The following is a 17,043-nucleotide window of genomic DNA, read 5'->3' as shown; positions in this document are numbered from 1 at the left end:
CCAATCCAGAGCTCCCTCAACGAGGAAACTGTACACTTCTTGGTGCGGAGACCACCAGCTCGACCCAGTTAACTGCCCGGTTGGTACAGTGCTGGGGTTCCTGCAGGCCTGATTCTCCGCAGGGTTGACCCACTCCACCCTGAAGGTCTACGTGGTGGCCATTGCGGCGCCGGTTTCACCACACGTGCTTTTAAGCTTCCTGGTCGCTACGTCACCACACCCGTGACGTCTCGCCCATCCATTGGACTGATTACACACGTGGTTCAGAGCTGGTCACACTGAAGGGCGTTCCCAAAGCGTCCTCCGACGCAGCGTCTCGTTCCCTTGAGGAACCATGGTTACATGCGTAACCTGAGACGTTTTTTATTATTATGAAAGTCCGTTGCTCACTGGCTCTGAATACACATACAGACAAATCATGGGTCACAGGAGGGGTGAGATGTTGATCAGTACTGACTTGGGATTAGTACGTGTCTCAACCAATGTGAGCATTTGGGGTGGGCCTAAGACTGCAGCAGCGCTCACATGAATGCTCCCGATCAAATTATTTAGGCTAAGCATCAACATTCACAAACCACTGACCACTGTTATTTTTAACAGAAAAGAATGCAACGTGCTCTAATCACGACTTCATAAGTGGAAAATAGGAAGTTTCCGATAGCACGTGAAGACAACAGAGAAGCGCTCTCGCTCAGCACAGTGGAGTGCATAGTTTTGTTAACTTTGAGGTTTATTATTTTGAGTCGTTTGGGATGCGGTAACACACGGCCCTCTCTCACAATATATTGCTTTACAGATCTATCACTCTTGCTGCTCAGAAATGTTCACGCAATCATGCAGCACGTATCATAAGTTCCGCGCTGTACTCACTGATTTATATATAAGTGAAACGTGCTCTGGCCCACCTCTTCCAACCGAACCAGGGATGGCTAAACGAACCACGCCCGAGCGCGGCACGGAGCGATCACACTATTCAAACGAACCGGGCTTTGGGGATCAAACGTGCTAGGGCACGGTTAAGATTGCCTAGTGTGAGTACACCCCCTTCTCCCGCATCCCACTCACACGAGTCTCTACCCGCCCATCAAGTGTTGTCCCGCACCGCACTCTGCTGCGTTGGGATAGTGCAGGTCTCTACTCGGAAGGTGCCTGTTATAATGTTATGATCGAGGCTCTGGACTCTGAGCATAACTTGTTTTTCTATAACAAACTATAAAATATTTTCTATAAAAACGTTAATGCCCTGGCAGTGGCAAATAGCTTTGGTTTTATATTTAATTTGATTACATTAATATTATAAGTTGAGATTTACAATAAATATTTTAACTGCTACTATGTGAAAGGAACACTGGTGTAAAAAAAGTACCTTATTTGTTTAAAGTGTTTGCGAACCAAATGTTATTGCACTTTTGTTCATATAGCAGTACTTTTAAATAAAAAAAGGGCACAATACACTACTTTTTAATTCATTATTGAGTTTTGTGCATAACAGTGCAATTAATTGCAGAAAATCATGCGATGAAAATTTTTTAATCGTTGCCCAGCACTAATATATATATATATATATATATATATGCTTTCATTTTCTTTTGTTTCATCTACATTTGCATGAAATTACTGTTGTTTGCTTGTTTTTAATATTGTTTGCATTTTGTATATTCTATCTAATCACTTGACCTCAGAGGAATGAGTAGAGACAACATTTTATTTGACCTTTTTTGGTTTTCCTAATTTAAACCAGTAGAGCAGAGTTCAGATCCAAAACATATCTGTCCTATTATATTCACTAAATTTCTATTGCTAAACAAACATTTCACTTTATGTCATTCAGCAGAAACATTTATCCAAAGACAAGTTAAACAGTCAAGTGCTTTCAGAAGAGTCAGGAGATGTTTTTTTTTTAACAAACACAAACATGTTTTTCTTTTTTTTTCTTTTTTGTAGATCACCAAAAACTGGAACGAGAGGCCCGGATTTGTCGTCTACTCAAGCATCCCAACATTGGTAAGTGCAGCCACATGCACTCACATTCTCCAGTGAAGGTTCACTTGCCATGGTCTTACAGCACAAAAACTGCCACTGTTTTATGAGCTGTTTTATGTACAACATTTAAAATATAGTAAGTATTCAAACCAAATGTGACATGACAATGTTCAAGCTTCACTGTAATTTTTCTGTCCTCAGTGAAAGCAAAAATTATCTAGCTGTTTGGTGAGCGTGACTGGGGCGCGAGCGAGAAATGGAAATCCCATTGTGGATCCAGGGCAGAAGAGTGATTACAGAATACTTTAGCATGGATTGAAAGCCTGGGGAAGCCCATGAGGGCAAAGAGGTAGTGGTTCAGACCATGTAGCTGGCACCCCCAAGTGCACTTCCTTGACCAGCAAGGCTACCCAGTGTCACAGTGAAGCAACCGATAAAAGGTCTAATCACTTGTTATGGCTATTTTGGAGAAAATCTCAGTTAAACTCAGATACAACATCGCAACATTGCATTGCAAGAGTATTGAGTATGGATTTTCACTCTTGTTTGGACACAGTGTTGGATCACTTACTCTGTTTTAAGTTCCATGCATAAACTACTAAATATCTACATTACGACAATTAAATTTCTTTCATAGTGCTCACATTCATGGATTTTTCAGTGCTGAGTGATTCATCGTAATTAGGTCATGCAAATCTGACCTCTAGCTGTTAAGGTGGTAACAGCTAAAAATGAACATGCTTTTCTGCCCACACTCACCGACCTCCTAGCCAGCTGCAAGATTACAAGCGTGGGTGAATTCTAGCAGTAATTATAGCTATAACACAAAGCTACAGATAAGCTTGAAATTTTAGTATCGCATTCCCGCCCCCATATGTTCATCTTCTTACATGAGAACACTAAGCCATTGAAACAATTCAATGTGTTTTTGTTCCAGAGATTACATCAGATGACAAAAAGTTTTAACAGTTTTATTCCAATGTAAATTTGACAACCTTACTATCTTCTGTCTCTATCTATCTATCTATCTATCTATCTTTGACGTGGCTTTCCTAAATTAGCAGAGGGATTTCTCCTCTCCAAAGCAACCATCAGCTGGAAAGCCATTCTCTTTCTGTCACTATGGCAACAGGTTTGAGCAACTAACTGTATCATAGATGAGAGAAGATGTATGAGATATTTATACAGAGGGGATTCCTCCCTGTCTCTTTTTTCCCCCATGTAGTCCATCCATATTTCTAAGTCAAAAGGTCAAGGCTTTTGATTCCTTTGATAAATTACATTAGGAATTCCCTCTACTTACTTTAATCAGTAGCTGTCATGATCTCTTCGGTTTCATTAGAATATTTCCACTTTTTATTTTGCTGTGTGGCAAGACTGAGTTATTGTTAATACTGATGTGCAATGGTCTGAATTCTACATACCTATACAGTGTTTTAGGCATCGTAGGCTTGCTGTTTATGTGAAGGCTGTTCCAGTAAGCAGCTAAAGATGTTTGCCATGTAAATACCTATATTTGTCCATTTTGAGGTAGCCCTTTACGTATCCACCTTTTAACGTACGAGTGGGTGGCATCTTTGGTTGAGTACTTAAATGATTTTAGCAAATGGCTGCAATATAACAAAGAGTGAAAAATTTAAGGGGGTCTGAATACTTTCCGTACCCACTGTATATTTGTCCATTTTGAGGTAGCCCTTTACGTATCCACCTTTTAACGTACGAGTGGGTGGCATCTTTGGTTGAGTCAGTGTTGCTGTGTTAAGCAGGTTAGGATGCACAAACAAGTTGATACCACCACAACATTTTCACTGTTCAAGGAAATCACTTGAAAGTGCCTTATAGAATGTGTTTGCATATTAAGGTGGGATAGAAGAAAGTATTTTAAAATAAAAAATGACACATTTCAGCTTTAATGGATCTGCCCTTTATTCATCTTTGACAATAAAAGAAAGCAGAAGCAGAAATAATTCTAATTTGTGGAGTAAATGAGTCTGTGAAAATCTCACTCCCTCATTCTAACGAGTATGAAGGTGAGCTGCTCCATACAATCTAATCAGTCTCTCTCTCTCTGTTTTCTCGACAGTGAGGCTCCATGACAGCATATCAGAGGAGGGCGTTCACTACCTCGTCTTTGATTTGTGAGTGATTTTTTTCTGTGTGTGTGTCTCTGTCTGTGTGAGGTCACACCTCCAGTTCTCATGTTAAATGAGTATGAGTGTAACTGTTAATGAGAGCTCCTCCACTCACCAAATAAATGAGACTAAACCCAGATCAGAAAGAGCCACAAAAAGTGAGCTACTTAGACACTGTAGATTGCCAAGATTGCGAAGCGACAAGCTCATAATTTAAATGACTTAAACAGTAAAGTATGATATACTTCAGAAATCATTCTAATATGCTGATTTGCTGCTCAAGAAACATTTCAGATTTTTATCAATGGAAAAAAAAACAGCTTATGCAGGAACCGTATACTACCATTCAAATGTTTGGGGTGTGTCTGTTTTAATAGAAATTAATACATTTATTCAGTGAAGAAGCATTAAATTAATCAAAGTTACAGTAAAAACATTTATAATGTTACAAAAGATTATATTTCAAATAAATGTTGTTCGTTTGTTTTGTTTTGTTCTTTATTCATCAAAGAATCCTGAAAAAAGTTTCCACAAAATATTAAGCAGCAAAAGCTTTTTAAAATTGATAATAATAAGAATAATTATTAATAACTGAGCACAAATTATAATTGAGCAGCAACTTACCTATCGGTAAGTCCCGCCTCCCTTAGTTACTGTTGCAAACTCGGATTTTACTCAGAGTTGCTAACTGTCTTACAATGACAGCTGTCAATGTGAAAACCTTGTCCCTATATCTTTTTGATAAATTTTGGACACAGAAGCACCACCATTCAAGTGGGACTTAAATATGCCATGTAGGGATATATAAAATATTTTAAAATAAATATTGTGGGTATTAATTTGGAAGCGAGGGTTTACAGATCACAATGCAAGCGGGAGAAGCCTCAAGTTACGTTCGTCACGATCGCAGATAACAACATACCAGATCAACACTATTCATGTATTGCAGTGTACGATTAAATTAATTTACTTTTAACCAGTTTAATACGAAGAGACAGTGAAATGTAGACCTTCATTTATGTGTTTTTGCCCTACACTGTACAAGACGAGAGAACAGTCCGCTGTTTAGGTTTGTATGGACTCATATGGTTGCTTGAGTTTAGCGTCTTCCAATGATTTAGTCATCTCCTCTGACCAGGTGATCTGTTTCTTCCTGCTGCTCCTTTTGAGGGCCTTGTACAAAGGATGCATGAGTGCAGCTGCCGGTGGAATGAAACGGTGGTAAAAATTTACCATCCCCAAAAACCCCTGCAGTGCTTTGGTTGTGCGGGCAGTTGGAAACTCTGTAATGGCATCAACTTTGGATGGTAGGGGAACCGCCCCTTGCCACCATCCGCTTTGGGGTCCATGTGAAGGGGTGATGCCCAGGGACTGTTAGAGCGTCGCACTATACCCAGTTTTTCCATGTTAATGAACTCGGCCTTGGCAACTGCCAGTTTCACTGGATCCAGTCGACAAGCCCGGGCATACACTGTATGTATGCGGCTCGGATGTAGAGATGTGATGTACTACCCGATGGCCACAGCTGAGGAGAAGGTGGGTTTAGTGAGATTGAGAAATTCACCCAGTAGCCGAGTGAACTCGCACCCTTCTGTCAATTCTCTGGACAAAGTAGTCGTAGGAAAGGTGCTCCTTGAACAGGGCAAAACATTGAAGCCTTCCGCAGTAACTAAACAGCAGTTTTTCACATCAACCAACAGTCCATTAGTGCACAGGAAGTCTGCCCCCAGAAGGGGCCTACTCACATCTGCTAACACAAACTCCCATGTAAAAGATTGTCCGTTGAAGCACAGTGGTACTAGCCGTTTCCCATATGCGCTTATTTTGCCTTGATTGGCTGCCTCAAGTGGTGGGCCGACCTTATCCAAAAAATTTTTTCAACGGCGACGCAGGCAGGACACTAAACTGTGCTCCCATATCACATAGGAAATGTTGGCCCCATAACGAGTCTGGGATGAACAGCAGATGTGTAGAACAGTGTCATTGGCTACAATGCTACTAACTGTTGGCATGCTGCGGGACTGGCTGAATGTGCATGGAGGACGACACTTTTTGGCCTTCACCCAGAAAGAAGCACGAAAGAAACACAGTCCTTGCCGCTCATTTGAGTGCCGTTCTGCAGCTCTTATGACAGGGTACATAGATGTAGCCACTGACTCAGTTGCCATACACTTATGTGATGCTGCCTGATATTCATCTGCCTACTGAGCCAGTTCCCTGTAATCATTCACTGTAGTATTTGCCAGAGCTGTTCTGGAAACTGTTGTAAGAACAACTCCTTAAAGGGGTCATATGGAGAATAAAAGTTGCGCCTTCTTTCTTTGCGTGAACATTTGGGCGGTGTTATGCAAATCTTCCCACATAGTGACGTAGATATGTGGGGGCATGTTAGAACGAGCCGTTTTAGGTAGGCGTGGCTGACTCTTAACTTTTATAAAGAATATCTCTTTGGATTTGAGACTTTAGTCTTTGCAACTTTACAGATCTTCTTTATGCACCAAGAGCTTGTAACACTCCAAAGAGAAAGGAAAAATTTAAATCGCATCATATGACCCCTTTAAACAGAAAGCATGGCTTATGCTCACCAAGGAGTGCTAGCATGTGATCCATTAACTCAGATGGACGTGAATCTCCGAGGCTGGGCAGGGAAAGTAAACTGCGTGCTCTTTCAGTTTTTGATAAACTGAATGTCTTTAACAAATACGCCTTCAGTGTAGAATGTTTATCCCGAGCGGGGGATTTTCCGGTATGCTGATCACTCACGTGGCTGTGGAGCTGCCAAGGGCCGCGACAACATAATGATATTTTGTGTCATCCACGGTGATATCCCACAATGCGAACTGAGCTTCAACTTGAGTGAACCACACGACTGCTTGTTGCTCCCAAAACTCCGGCAGCTTCAAAGAGACAGCATTGGTAGACATCACAAATAAATTATTTGCTCTGTGTCCGGGTCAAATAAAGCTTTTGTGCTCGCAAAGATACACAGAGGCAGGATTGCACCAGAAATCTCAGCGGTCGCGTTTATTATTTCTGCTCAAAAAGAGCACACTAGAACACATACCTGCAAACTAGTCGCTTTTCAGCGAAATTCGCCATTTTGAATCAATCGACCAAAGTTTCTTTCTCGGTTCGACTTGAAGCAGCAATGCGCAGACCGATCGCTGTATGACATCAAAGCACCGCTACAGAGAGCAGATGGCTCCGCATGCTTTCGAATCGCTCTCGCAGAACGTTGATGTCCGATCGGTCTGCGCACTGCTGCTTCAAATCGAACACATCTCATCTCGCAGCCGGTCCGTTTTGACGGCACACTTACGCTCACATCCGCATGTAAACATGTCATCAGCGTGGAAGCTCTTCATTGTGAGTTAAACAGACACAAAGTTCGCAATTTGTAATACAATATTGATTGTTTTTGCTCAAGTTCGCTGATGAAGTTTCAATCAAAGCCACAGCAGAACTGTTTTGTGTCTCCGAGCAACATAGCGGTGTTTCGTTATTGAATAAATCCACGTTTTTGAACGAATCAAGTGAGTCAATGATTTAGTAACCCATTCATAAAGACAGTAGTCACTTGCCTCGTTTTTGAATGAATCAGCCGTTTGAATGAATAACTAATGACTCGCTCATTAAAACAGTCATTTACCGTTATCTACTGGTGGTTTGGTTTCATATTTAAAAGTATTGCATTTTTCCAATTTTGTGGCGTAAATGCATTTATGGCACCTCAGCTTCATTAAACAGTCTGTGTAAATACATCTATTGCCACTTCAGATGCAGCTTCTGTTTCCTCTGCAGTGAAAAGATGGAGTCTGTTGATAGTATGCGCACTCTAATGTGAAGATTAAAATTTGCAAAAATAAATTACTCCACAGCTCACAAAGAGAAGTATGAACACCAATGACAACAGAGTTGCACTGTCCAAAAAGTTTGTGGTATAAATGTGCTTTTTTTACTTAAAGCATATGTTGTCTTTTTTCTTTATTTTGTTGTCAGAGTGTACCAGAACGCTTCATTTACATGTTAAATTCTCAAAAATGTTCTTATGGTGGGATGCCCCCAGACCCCCCTACAAGGCTCATATTCCGAACTATGTCACCTTTTTGACATATTGTGAGTTTGCAGGTATGAGAAGAGCACTTCAACAACAATTCCCTTTCTTAAAGGGGAACATACGTAACCCTCATTCCCTGATGGAGGGAACAGAGATGTTGCACTTGGGAGCCCAGACACCTCTGACATAATTGAGAAAAGGCCAATGAAATTTGCCAGAAAAATGTTCATAGCTGGCCATGTATAAATAGGCCAGCGTGGCATTTGCTCCTCGTTTTGTTCTGAGGAGTCGAGAAGCATCTCAACCCACTCAGAAGCGGTTCAGAGTTGTGGAATAAGGGACACAACATAACCGTTCCCTCCATCAGGGAACGAGGGTTACCATACGTAATCAAGACATTCCCTTTCAGTCGGTCACTTCAATGTTGTGTCAAAGTTTTAACACTAGGGGTCCCTATACAAAATGCCACAGCTGCTGAACTGCATTACAAGTACATGGGGGGCGCAGATGTTGACAAGTCCAGTGTGCCACGACCAAATGCGCCTCAATGTCCAAGACTTATGACCTCACTCTCCAACATCCGGGAGAGCCACCATATAAGGTAGAGGTCACCTCCAGTCAGAGCCTTTTCTCATTTTGAGAAAAACAAGAAAAATAGCAGTTGAAAAGTCCTGGTTGTAATGTTGGGGAAGCGTTCGTATTCCCAAGTGGGAAAAGAACACTACAGAGACCACATCTTACCCAAAGGGGAGGTAACATGTGGAGATATATCCTATGGACTCAATAAAAGGGAGTACTACATAGGGAAGGTTTCTGTGGTGGGCTCCACATAAGGGGAGAACTACCAAGCACAGAAACAAGCGACAGACCATCTGTCTGTCTAGGGGAAGCACTGAATCCTATTCCGAAAGGAGCAGTGGACTAATACACATATGGGGCTGCCAAAGGGAGCACTAATCAACATCAATCAACATATGGAGCACTAATCCATTATGAGAGTTCACTCGAGGCATACATACTCGTAATGGATTCTTACAGCGAGTTCCTCCCCTAAACTCAACTACATAAGGCAGTGCTTGAGTGATGGAAGGGTAGTCCAGGGTTCATAAGAAGCAACTGAACTGGACTCAATAAGTGCACATTATCAACTCAGAGAGGGGAAGGCACTAAATGCAAGCTCTAAACCCTACCAGCCACCTGTGTTCAAGAGCAAGTGCTCAAAACTTTGGATGAAACTGGTTCCATTCGCAGAATGTATAATCTGGCAAATGTATTAGGTGTAGCCCAACCTGCAGCTCTACAAATGTCCGCTAATGAGGCACCATTTGCTAAAGCTGATGAAGCAGCAATGCCCCTGGTTGAGTGTGCCCTCACTCCCAGTGGGCATGGTAAGCCTCTGGCCTGATAGGCTGTAAGTTTCGCATCCACAATCCAGTTGGAGATCCTTTGTTTTGAGACAGCATTCCGTTTCTGCTGACCTCCAAAGCAGACAAAGAGCTGTTCAGACAGTCTGAAACTCTGTGTGTGTTCCAAATAGATGAGTAGGGCTCGCACCGGGCACAATAGAGACAGGTCAGGGTCCCCCTCCTGTCGGGGGGGTAGCTTGCAAGGTTACCACCTGATCTCTAAAAGGAGTGGTGGGAACCTTGGGCACATATACAGGCCAGGGTCTGCAACATGACATGAGAGTCTGCTGGCTTGAAGATCCCCCACCCTCTCGATAAAATGAGCAAAGTCAGGAAGACCATCTTCATATAGAGGTCCAACAAGTCCAAGTTCAACTGACTGAAGGGGCTCCAATAGATCTCTCTGTAAGGCCTGGAAGACCACTGAGAGCTACCAAGAGGGGATGAGGCATAGCTATGCAATGAGGCTCATTCGGGGAAACTTGTAGCAATGCCACATAAGGGGTGATTTATGTATCAACCCTCCACATTGCGAGTAAATCACTCGCATATGCGACTAAATCTTCACTCTGGGCGACTAAATTTAGTGTGAAGGCGCACGACTCGCCGTCGCTTTGTTTCACACACACGCAGCGAGAGAGGAAGGGAGAGAATTGACGCGCTACCTATGCGCGCTACATGTAAACGAGTTCTTTTGGAATTCTTCAGCTTTTAAGAACTACCGCTTTATATATATATATATTTATTTATCAATCTGGCGAGTAAACTAAAAAATGTACTAGCCAATGGCGATTCAATTGCCAAGGTGTTCGTAGAAGGCTGTGTATACGGTTGTTGATTAGCACTCCAACGCTTTCTTGGTTTAGCCGGCTGGTATCACAAATTCATACCTCATTTCGCAGATATCACAGCTCCCCTCAACAATCTGAAAAAGAAAGATGTAAAGTGGCAATGGACCCCTGAATGCCAGGCCAGCTTCGACACCATCAAATTGTCACTTCAAATTCCACCCGTCTTAATCCAACCTGACCTCAATCAGCCGTTCCAGGTCCATACCGATGCCAGTGATGGGGGTCTGGCGGCCATTCTATGCCAGCAGACACCTGAGGGAGAGAGAGTAATAGCTTATGCATCTCGAACTCTACACGGAGCGGAGCTTAATCACTCAACTTCCGAAAAAGAATGTTTGGCGGTGGTCTGGGCGGTGGAAAAATGGAAACATCATCTGGAGGGGAAACAATTTGATGTGTATACCGACCATGCGGCCTTAGCCTGGGTATTTAACAGCCCCAAGACCAGCTCTCGTCTGACCTGTTGGACCCTTTGACTGCAGCAGTTTGACTTTCAAGTACACCATTGGAAGGGCTGCCTTAACCAAGGACCTGATGCGCTGTCTAGAGCCCCGGGGTCTGTAAAGGAAGAAGAAGCACCTTGTCTGGCGGTTACACCAGCTAAACATTCTTCAGACATTCCCCACTCACTTGCTGAAAGAGCACAAGCCCAAAACAGCGACGAAACAGTCAGTTGTCTGAAAGCAGAACCTAAAACCAGGAATGTAAAGGGCCAGCAAATTACCTTCGAAGAACATCAGGGGGTCTTATATCTGCAAGTTACAATGAAGGATGGGGATAAATTTCAGTTGGTCGTCCCTCAAACTTTTAATACCTGGATTTCTGCATTACGTCCACAACAACCCAATGGGTGGACATTTGGGCAGACTACAGACTCCGTTGAGGCTGTTAGAGGTGGCTTGGTGGCCGACAGTGCGTGTTGACATCTGGAGTTACGTCAAGGGATGTGAAATCTGTCAAAAATACAAACATGACAATGGTAAACCCAATGGTATGCTACAATCAACACAAGTCACAGAACCTGGTCAAATAATGGGGGTGAACCTTATAGGACCTTTTCCATGCAGCAAGAAACGAAACTGCTGGCCATAGTAGATTACTACTCTAAATGGCTAGAATTGTTCCCCCTACGTGACAGTAAGACACCAAAAATCGTGAGGATACTTAGAGAGGAAGTATTCACCCGATGGGGCGTTCCAAAGTATCTTGTGTTAGACCGGGGTTCTCAGTTTACCTCTAAAATGCTGTCCGAATTGTGTAAGACCTGGGGAAGCAACCAAAAACTCACCACAAGTTATCATCCTCAGACAAATCTGACAGAGAATAAACCAGACATTAAAAAACATGATTGCATCGTATGTGGGGCAATATCATCACTTATGGGATCATTGGTTACCTGAGTTCCGCTTTGCCATTAATTCCGCCCTATCAAGAGACCACCGGGAAGACTCCTGCTGAATTAATGATTGGCCGCCAACTTCAGGGACCCCTGGAAAGATTAATTCACAAACCCCCCACACCGGATCAAACAGCCTATAATCTTGTCGAAAGACAAACCAGGACGGCAGAGGATATAAAACGTAGAGTGGATGTGCAAAAGGCCAGACAAGCGAGATATTATAATTACCGGAGGAAAGATGCGCAATTTCAGCCGGGTGATCTCGTCTGGATGAGAACTCATCCTCTCTCGTCGGCCTTAGATAAGTACTCTGCCAATCTAGCGCCCAAGTGGGAGGGACCAGCAGAAGTAAAAAAAGAATGGGGCCAATAAATTACACCATTTGCTGGGGCAACCCACCTAAAACAGACAATGTTAATGTGGTAAACCTGAAACGCTGGTATGGTCGCTCTCCTCTGATGCCGATGGCTGGGGGAGGGGATTTATGTAGCAATGCCACATAAGGGGTGATTTATGTATACAGTTGTTGATTAACACTAATGTATTGTTGATCGTTTAATCTATTATCACCCCATTTTCTGTATTGTTGCCTCTATATATGTGTGTGTATTTACCACGGATGAGATCAGTCTCGCGAGATTTCACGCGTTACCTGGCATCGCGAACTTCCACGTGATCATAACAAGGAAGTTCGGTTTACTATATAGGTAGCCGGCTTACCGGTGTTCGAGAGCGTTGGTGCTCACTCTGTTCGTTGCCAGTTTTCCCCGGGTCTTCAAGCGCTTGTGGAATACTTACCGAACTGTTCTTGGATTATACGGCCGCCTCTCTTGTGGAGTTTTTTTGTGCATTTATTTTTCTGGACATTGGATTACTTACCAAGGAGGAGTTTAACAGTTTTGGACACTCTTTGGATCTGCTCTCGGACGTTCGTTCATGATCTTCCACCGGTGAGACTGATTCAAATCTTGTATATAGAGTTCACGGACTCAAAGACAATCTACATTACCATTCACCCCTCACACAGTCATGTTTATGCTTGCTGTATACAGTGCCTTGCGAATGTATTCATACCCCTTCATTTTTTCATATTTTGTTTTGTTGCTGCCTTATGTTAAACTGCTTTAAATTAGTTTTTTCCCACAACAATCTACACTCCATACACCATAATTGTAAAGCAAAAAAACTGGTTTTTAACATCTTTGCAAATTTATTAAAAATAAAAAACTAAAATGATTCCATTGCATAAGTATTCATACCCTTATCTGGGACAGTTGAAATTCACCTCAGGAGCATTAATTTTGCTTGTAGATATTACTACACTTCAAGCGAAATTAACCTGTGGCAAATTCAATTGAATGGGTATGATTTGGAAAGGCACACACGTCTTAATAAAAGGTCTAACAGCTGATAATGCATGCATCTGCCCCCATCCAACCTGACAGAGCTTGAGAGGTGAACAATGGCAGATAATTGCAAAATGCTCATGAGCAAAGCTTGTCGTATCAAACAAAAAAAGACTTGAGGCTGTAAAGGTGCTTCAGCTAAATATTTTGTTAAGGGTATGAATACTTAAGGGTATAATATACTTATTTCAGTTTTTTATTTTTAATAAATTTACGAAGTTGTGACAATTCTGTTTTTGCTTTGTCAGTATGGTGTATGGAGTGTAGATTGATGTGGAAAAAAAGTAATTTAAATAAGTTTATCATAAGGCAGCAACATAACAAAATGTAAAAAAAAAAAAGATTTCGCAAGGCACTGTATTTAATCTATTTGTATAATACACTGGGTATTTGATATGGATTTTGTTTGTCTTTTTTCTTTGTTGGGTAAAGTTAGTGTCTCTCCTATATTGTTTTTGTACTCTCCACGTCATAATACGCGGAGAGTTACAAATGCATATCCAGCTGTGTGTCCGTGCAGAGGGGGCCTCAGTCAGGGAAACCACAGTAGGCAATGAGTGGATTCCCGTGAGGCCAACAGATCTATCTGCGGATGACCGAATCGACTCAAAAACAGCTGGACAGGCTGGGGGTGAAGCCTCCACACGTCTCGGAGCATGACCTGCCATGAGAGGGAGACCGCTACATGATTGAGAGGGGCAAGGGCACCCTCTGTGACTTTTTGATGATGACGACTCGATGACTGACCTGTTGCATCAAAACATGAGGAGGCAGAGAATCTGCGTCTGAACAGGCTCTGATGTGCAATCTTAGCGCCTAGTCGTCACACATGGGAGGACCAGAAATGCCAAAAGTGTGACCAGGGACGGAGGAGATAGCTCTTTTAATGACTATCTGGTGACTGCCCTGCCATGTAGCAGACATCCGGAGCCCAGCAGGATCCACCTCCCGTCCCCCTGGCGGAAGTGGAGCTAGGCTGGTCAGCTGGTCCCTCCTCCCTGGATCGCCCATCTCGGGTTCGCTACGAAGCCTTTCGTGGGTTCTTAGCATCCTGAGGATGGCCTGACAGTGCCACCTTTCTGCAAGTGACTGGCCACTGTTCAGGCTTGACTGCTGGCCCAGGCTGTTGCGGGGCCTCAGCAGTCCGTGCAGGGGGCCATCCCTGGCGATGAACAGACGGAGGCTGCTGCTTCGGGGGTGCAGGGGTAGAACCTGACCCACACCGAGGCAGGAAGTGTTTAATGGCCTCCGTTTGTTTTTAACCATGGAGGATTGCAGTGCAAATTCTTCAACTGTGTCGCCAAAGAGACCAGCCTGAGAAAAGGGGGCGTCGAGAAGTCACACTTTCTCAGCATCCCGCATCTCAGCCAGATTGAGCCACAGGTGCTGCTCCTGGACCACTAATGTGGACATCGCCCTCTCCTTGTAACCCTTATGACTTTTGTAATCCAAAGGGCATAGTCAGTCACCGAATGCAGTTCCTCCATGCTCCGGGTTGGTGCCAACCTTGTGCAGAACCTGGCCTGGATACCTGCAGGACAGCTATGGAGTGCAGAGCGGACACAGCTTGTCCAGAAGCAGTATAAGCTCTTGCCACAAAGGATGAGGTAATTTATATGCTCTAGACGGGAGTCTTGGAGGACCCCTCCAGGCGGCGACCATAGATCAAACGACGAGGAAATTGAGAAGTGAATGCAGCACTGCATCTCCCAAAGAGACGCTGCATTGGCTCTGAAGAACAGAATGAGTGAGCAAATGCCACGGTGGCCTATTCATATCCGGATGTCTGGGGTGCTCCTGGACCACTAATGTGTACATCGCCCTCCTCATAGCCTGCTCTGTGACCTTAGTAATCCAGAGGGCATAGTCAGTCGCCGAATAAAGTTCCTGCATACTCCGGGTTGGGTCCACCCTTGTGCAGAACCTGCCCTGAATACCTACAGAACAGCTATGCAGTGCAGAGTGGACACAGCTTGTCCAGAAGCAGTGTAAGCTCTTGCCAAAAAGGACAAGGTTACTTATATGCTCTAGACGGGAGTCTTGGAGGGCCCCTACAGGCGGCGGCCATAGATCAAATGACGAGGAAATTGAGAGGTGAATGCAGTGCTGCATCTCCCAAGAAGAGGGGTTGCATTGGCTCCGAAGAACAGAATGAGAGAGCAAATGCCACGTTGGCCTATTTATATCCAGATGTCTGGAGTGTTGCTAGCTATGCAAATTTTGCTTGCCAAATTAATTGGCCTTTTCTTAATGATGTCAGAGGTATCTGGGCTCCCAAGTGTGACTCCTAGTGTCGGAACTTCGACACAACGTTGAAGTGACCGACTGAAAGGGAACTGTACTTATACATTAAAGTGGGAGTAGCTAAGTCATATTTTATTTTCCTGGATGGCATGTACTCACAATTTATTTGAATTTATTTGAAACCTGAGGTAAATTATTTAGGATACTAGCCGATTTTTAAATAAATTGTAAATAAATCTGAAATTAATATTTGAATCAAAATTATATTTGCAATAACATTCTTACCCGCTATAATGAATTTTGCTACGGTGTTGTCAAGGTAACATTCTAATTCAAAAGAAAGTGACAGTGACATATGTGTTCATGTAAGGTGTAAAGTACCCTTCAGAGTATTTACTTTAAGTGCTCTGCCCTTCATTGTGAAGTTATTTATATATATGAGACCAGTAAAGACGAGAGGTATATGTACACTTACATTCTCGTCACTCATAGTGTCATGCCAAGATGAAAATGTAAATCAGACCTTCCTGTTTATTAAAGGTGCTGCAATTAGACTGTCTGATGTGCTGACTCTGAATGTGAACTTTTCCAGAGTCACAGGAGGGGAGCTGTTTGAAGATATTGTTGCCAGAGAGTACTACAGTGAGGCCGACGCCAGGTTAGTGCTTGTATCCAAATGTAAACACAAATTTTGTGGTATTTTTTTTTATCTTTCAAACAATAATGGACTTACAGTGGAAGTTTATAGGGCTAGACACTGCATCCGTTATATCTGCTTCTGCACCTGTCATTCCCTCCCCTACCAAATGAGGGAGCCATCACCAGAATACTAACCTATGTGTTTCCTTCACACCTGAATCTCATCCCCTCATTAGTAGACTGCTTAGATAGCCCAGCTTCTTTGCAAAGTCTTGTTTATCATTTATGTTGCCAGTTCTGGACGTTCTTTTCTGAATTGTAGTTAGTGTTATCTTGAACCTTGCTGTTTTCCCCATTTTCACTCTTTTACTGTTTTGTATTTGGTTGTATGGCCTGCATTGCAGTTCACGGTTCACAGTTCTGTCTAGCAAAGTAACCCTCTGAAAAAAGAGACCTACAGCTCAAATAACATGCAGAGCAGAAGAATTAATAAGTGAGTTATATTCAATTATGTTTATGATTTTAAACTCTCTAGAAAACCTTGCCCTAGACTTCCATTGTAAGTGCATTAATGTAAACACAATTTTAGCTTATTTTTACAAACTGACCGTAAAGTCCAAACTGTGTTCTGCACTGTAAAAAAAAAAATCTGTGACATTTACGGTAAAATACCAGCAGCTGTGGTTGCCAGAACTTCACCATTAAAAATATGGTAGCAACATTTTAGGTTTTACAGACTTAACTTAAATTCACAATAAAAAAACGTATTTCATTAACTGATGTAATGTTAATAAACCAGCATATTGAAGTACTAATATCTGTTTTCAACAATTGTAATACTGATAACCACCAAAAACAGGTGGTGGTGAGAAAGTCACATGATGTATCAAAGCTCAGAGAGGGGAAATACTAATATATATATATAT

General features: G+C 42.8%; 1 protein-coding gene across 11 annotated transcripts in view; it reads left to right on the top strand.

The window, feature by feature from the left end:
- The window catches only part of LOC107732596 (calcium/calmodulin-dependent protein kinase type II delta 1 chain), a 169,711-nt gene that overhangs the window by 53,402 nt on the left and 99,266 nt on the right, over positions 1–17,043 (top strand). For all 11 annotated transcript variants that reach the window (XM_016543964.1, XM_016543972.1, XM_016543966.1 and 8 more), the window contains exons 3-5: positions 1,945–2,004; positions 4,067–4,121; positions 16,071–16,136. In XM_016543964.1, coding sequence (XP_016399450.1) covers positions 1,945–2,004; positions 4,067–4,121; positions 16,071–16,136 — 181 coding nt within the window. The remainder of the gene's footprint in view (positions 1–1,944; positions 2,005–4,066; positions 4,122–16,070; positions 16,137–17,043) is intronic.

The sequence above is a fragment of the Sinocyclocheilus rhinocerous genome, unplaced genomic scaffold (genome assembly GCF_001515625.1).
Source record: "Sinocyclocheilus rhinocerous isolate Xijiao unplaced genomic scaffold, SAMN03320098_v1.1 scaffold1994, whole genome shotgun sequence".
Lineage (NCBI taxonomy): Eukaryota > Metazoa > Chordata > Actinopteri > Cypriniformes > Cyprinidae > Sinocyclocheilus > Sinocyclocheilus rhinocerous.
Note: the sequence above shows the minus strand (reverse complement) of the source record. Positions and strands in the feature narration are given on the sequence as shown.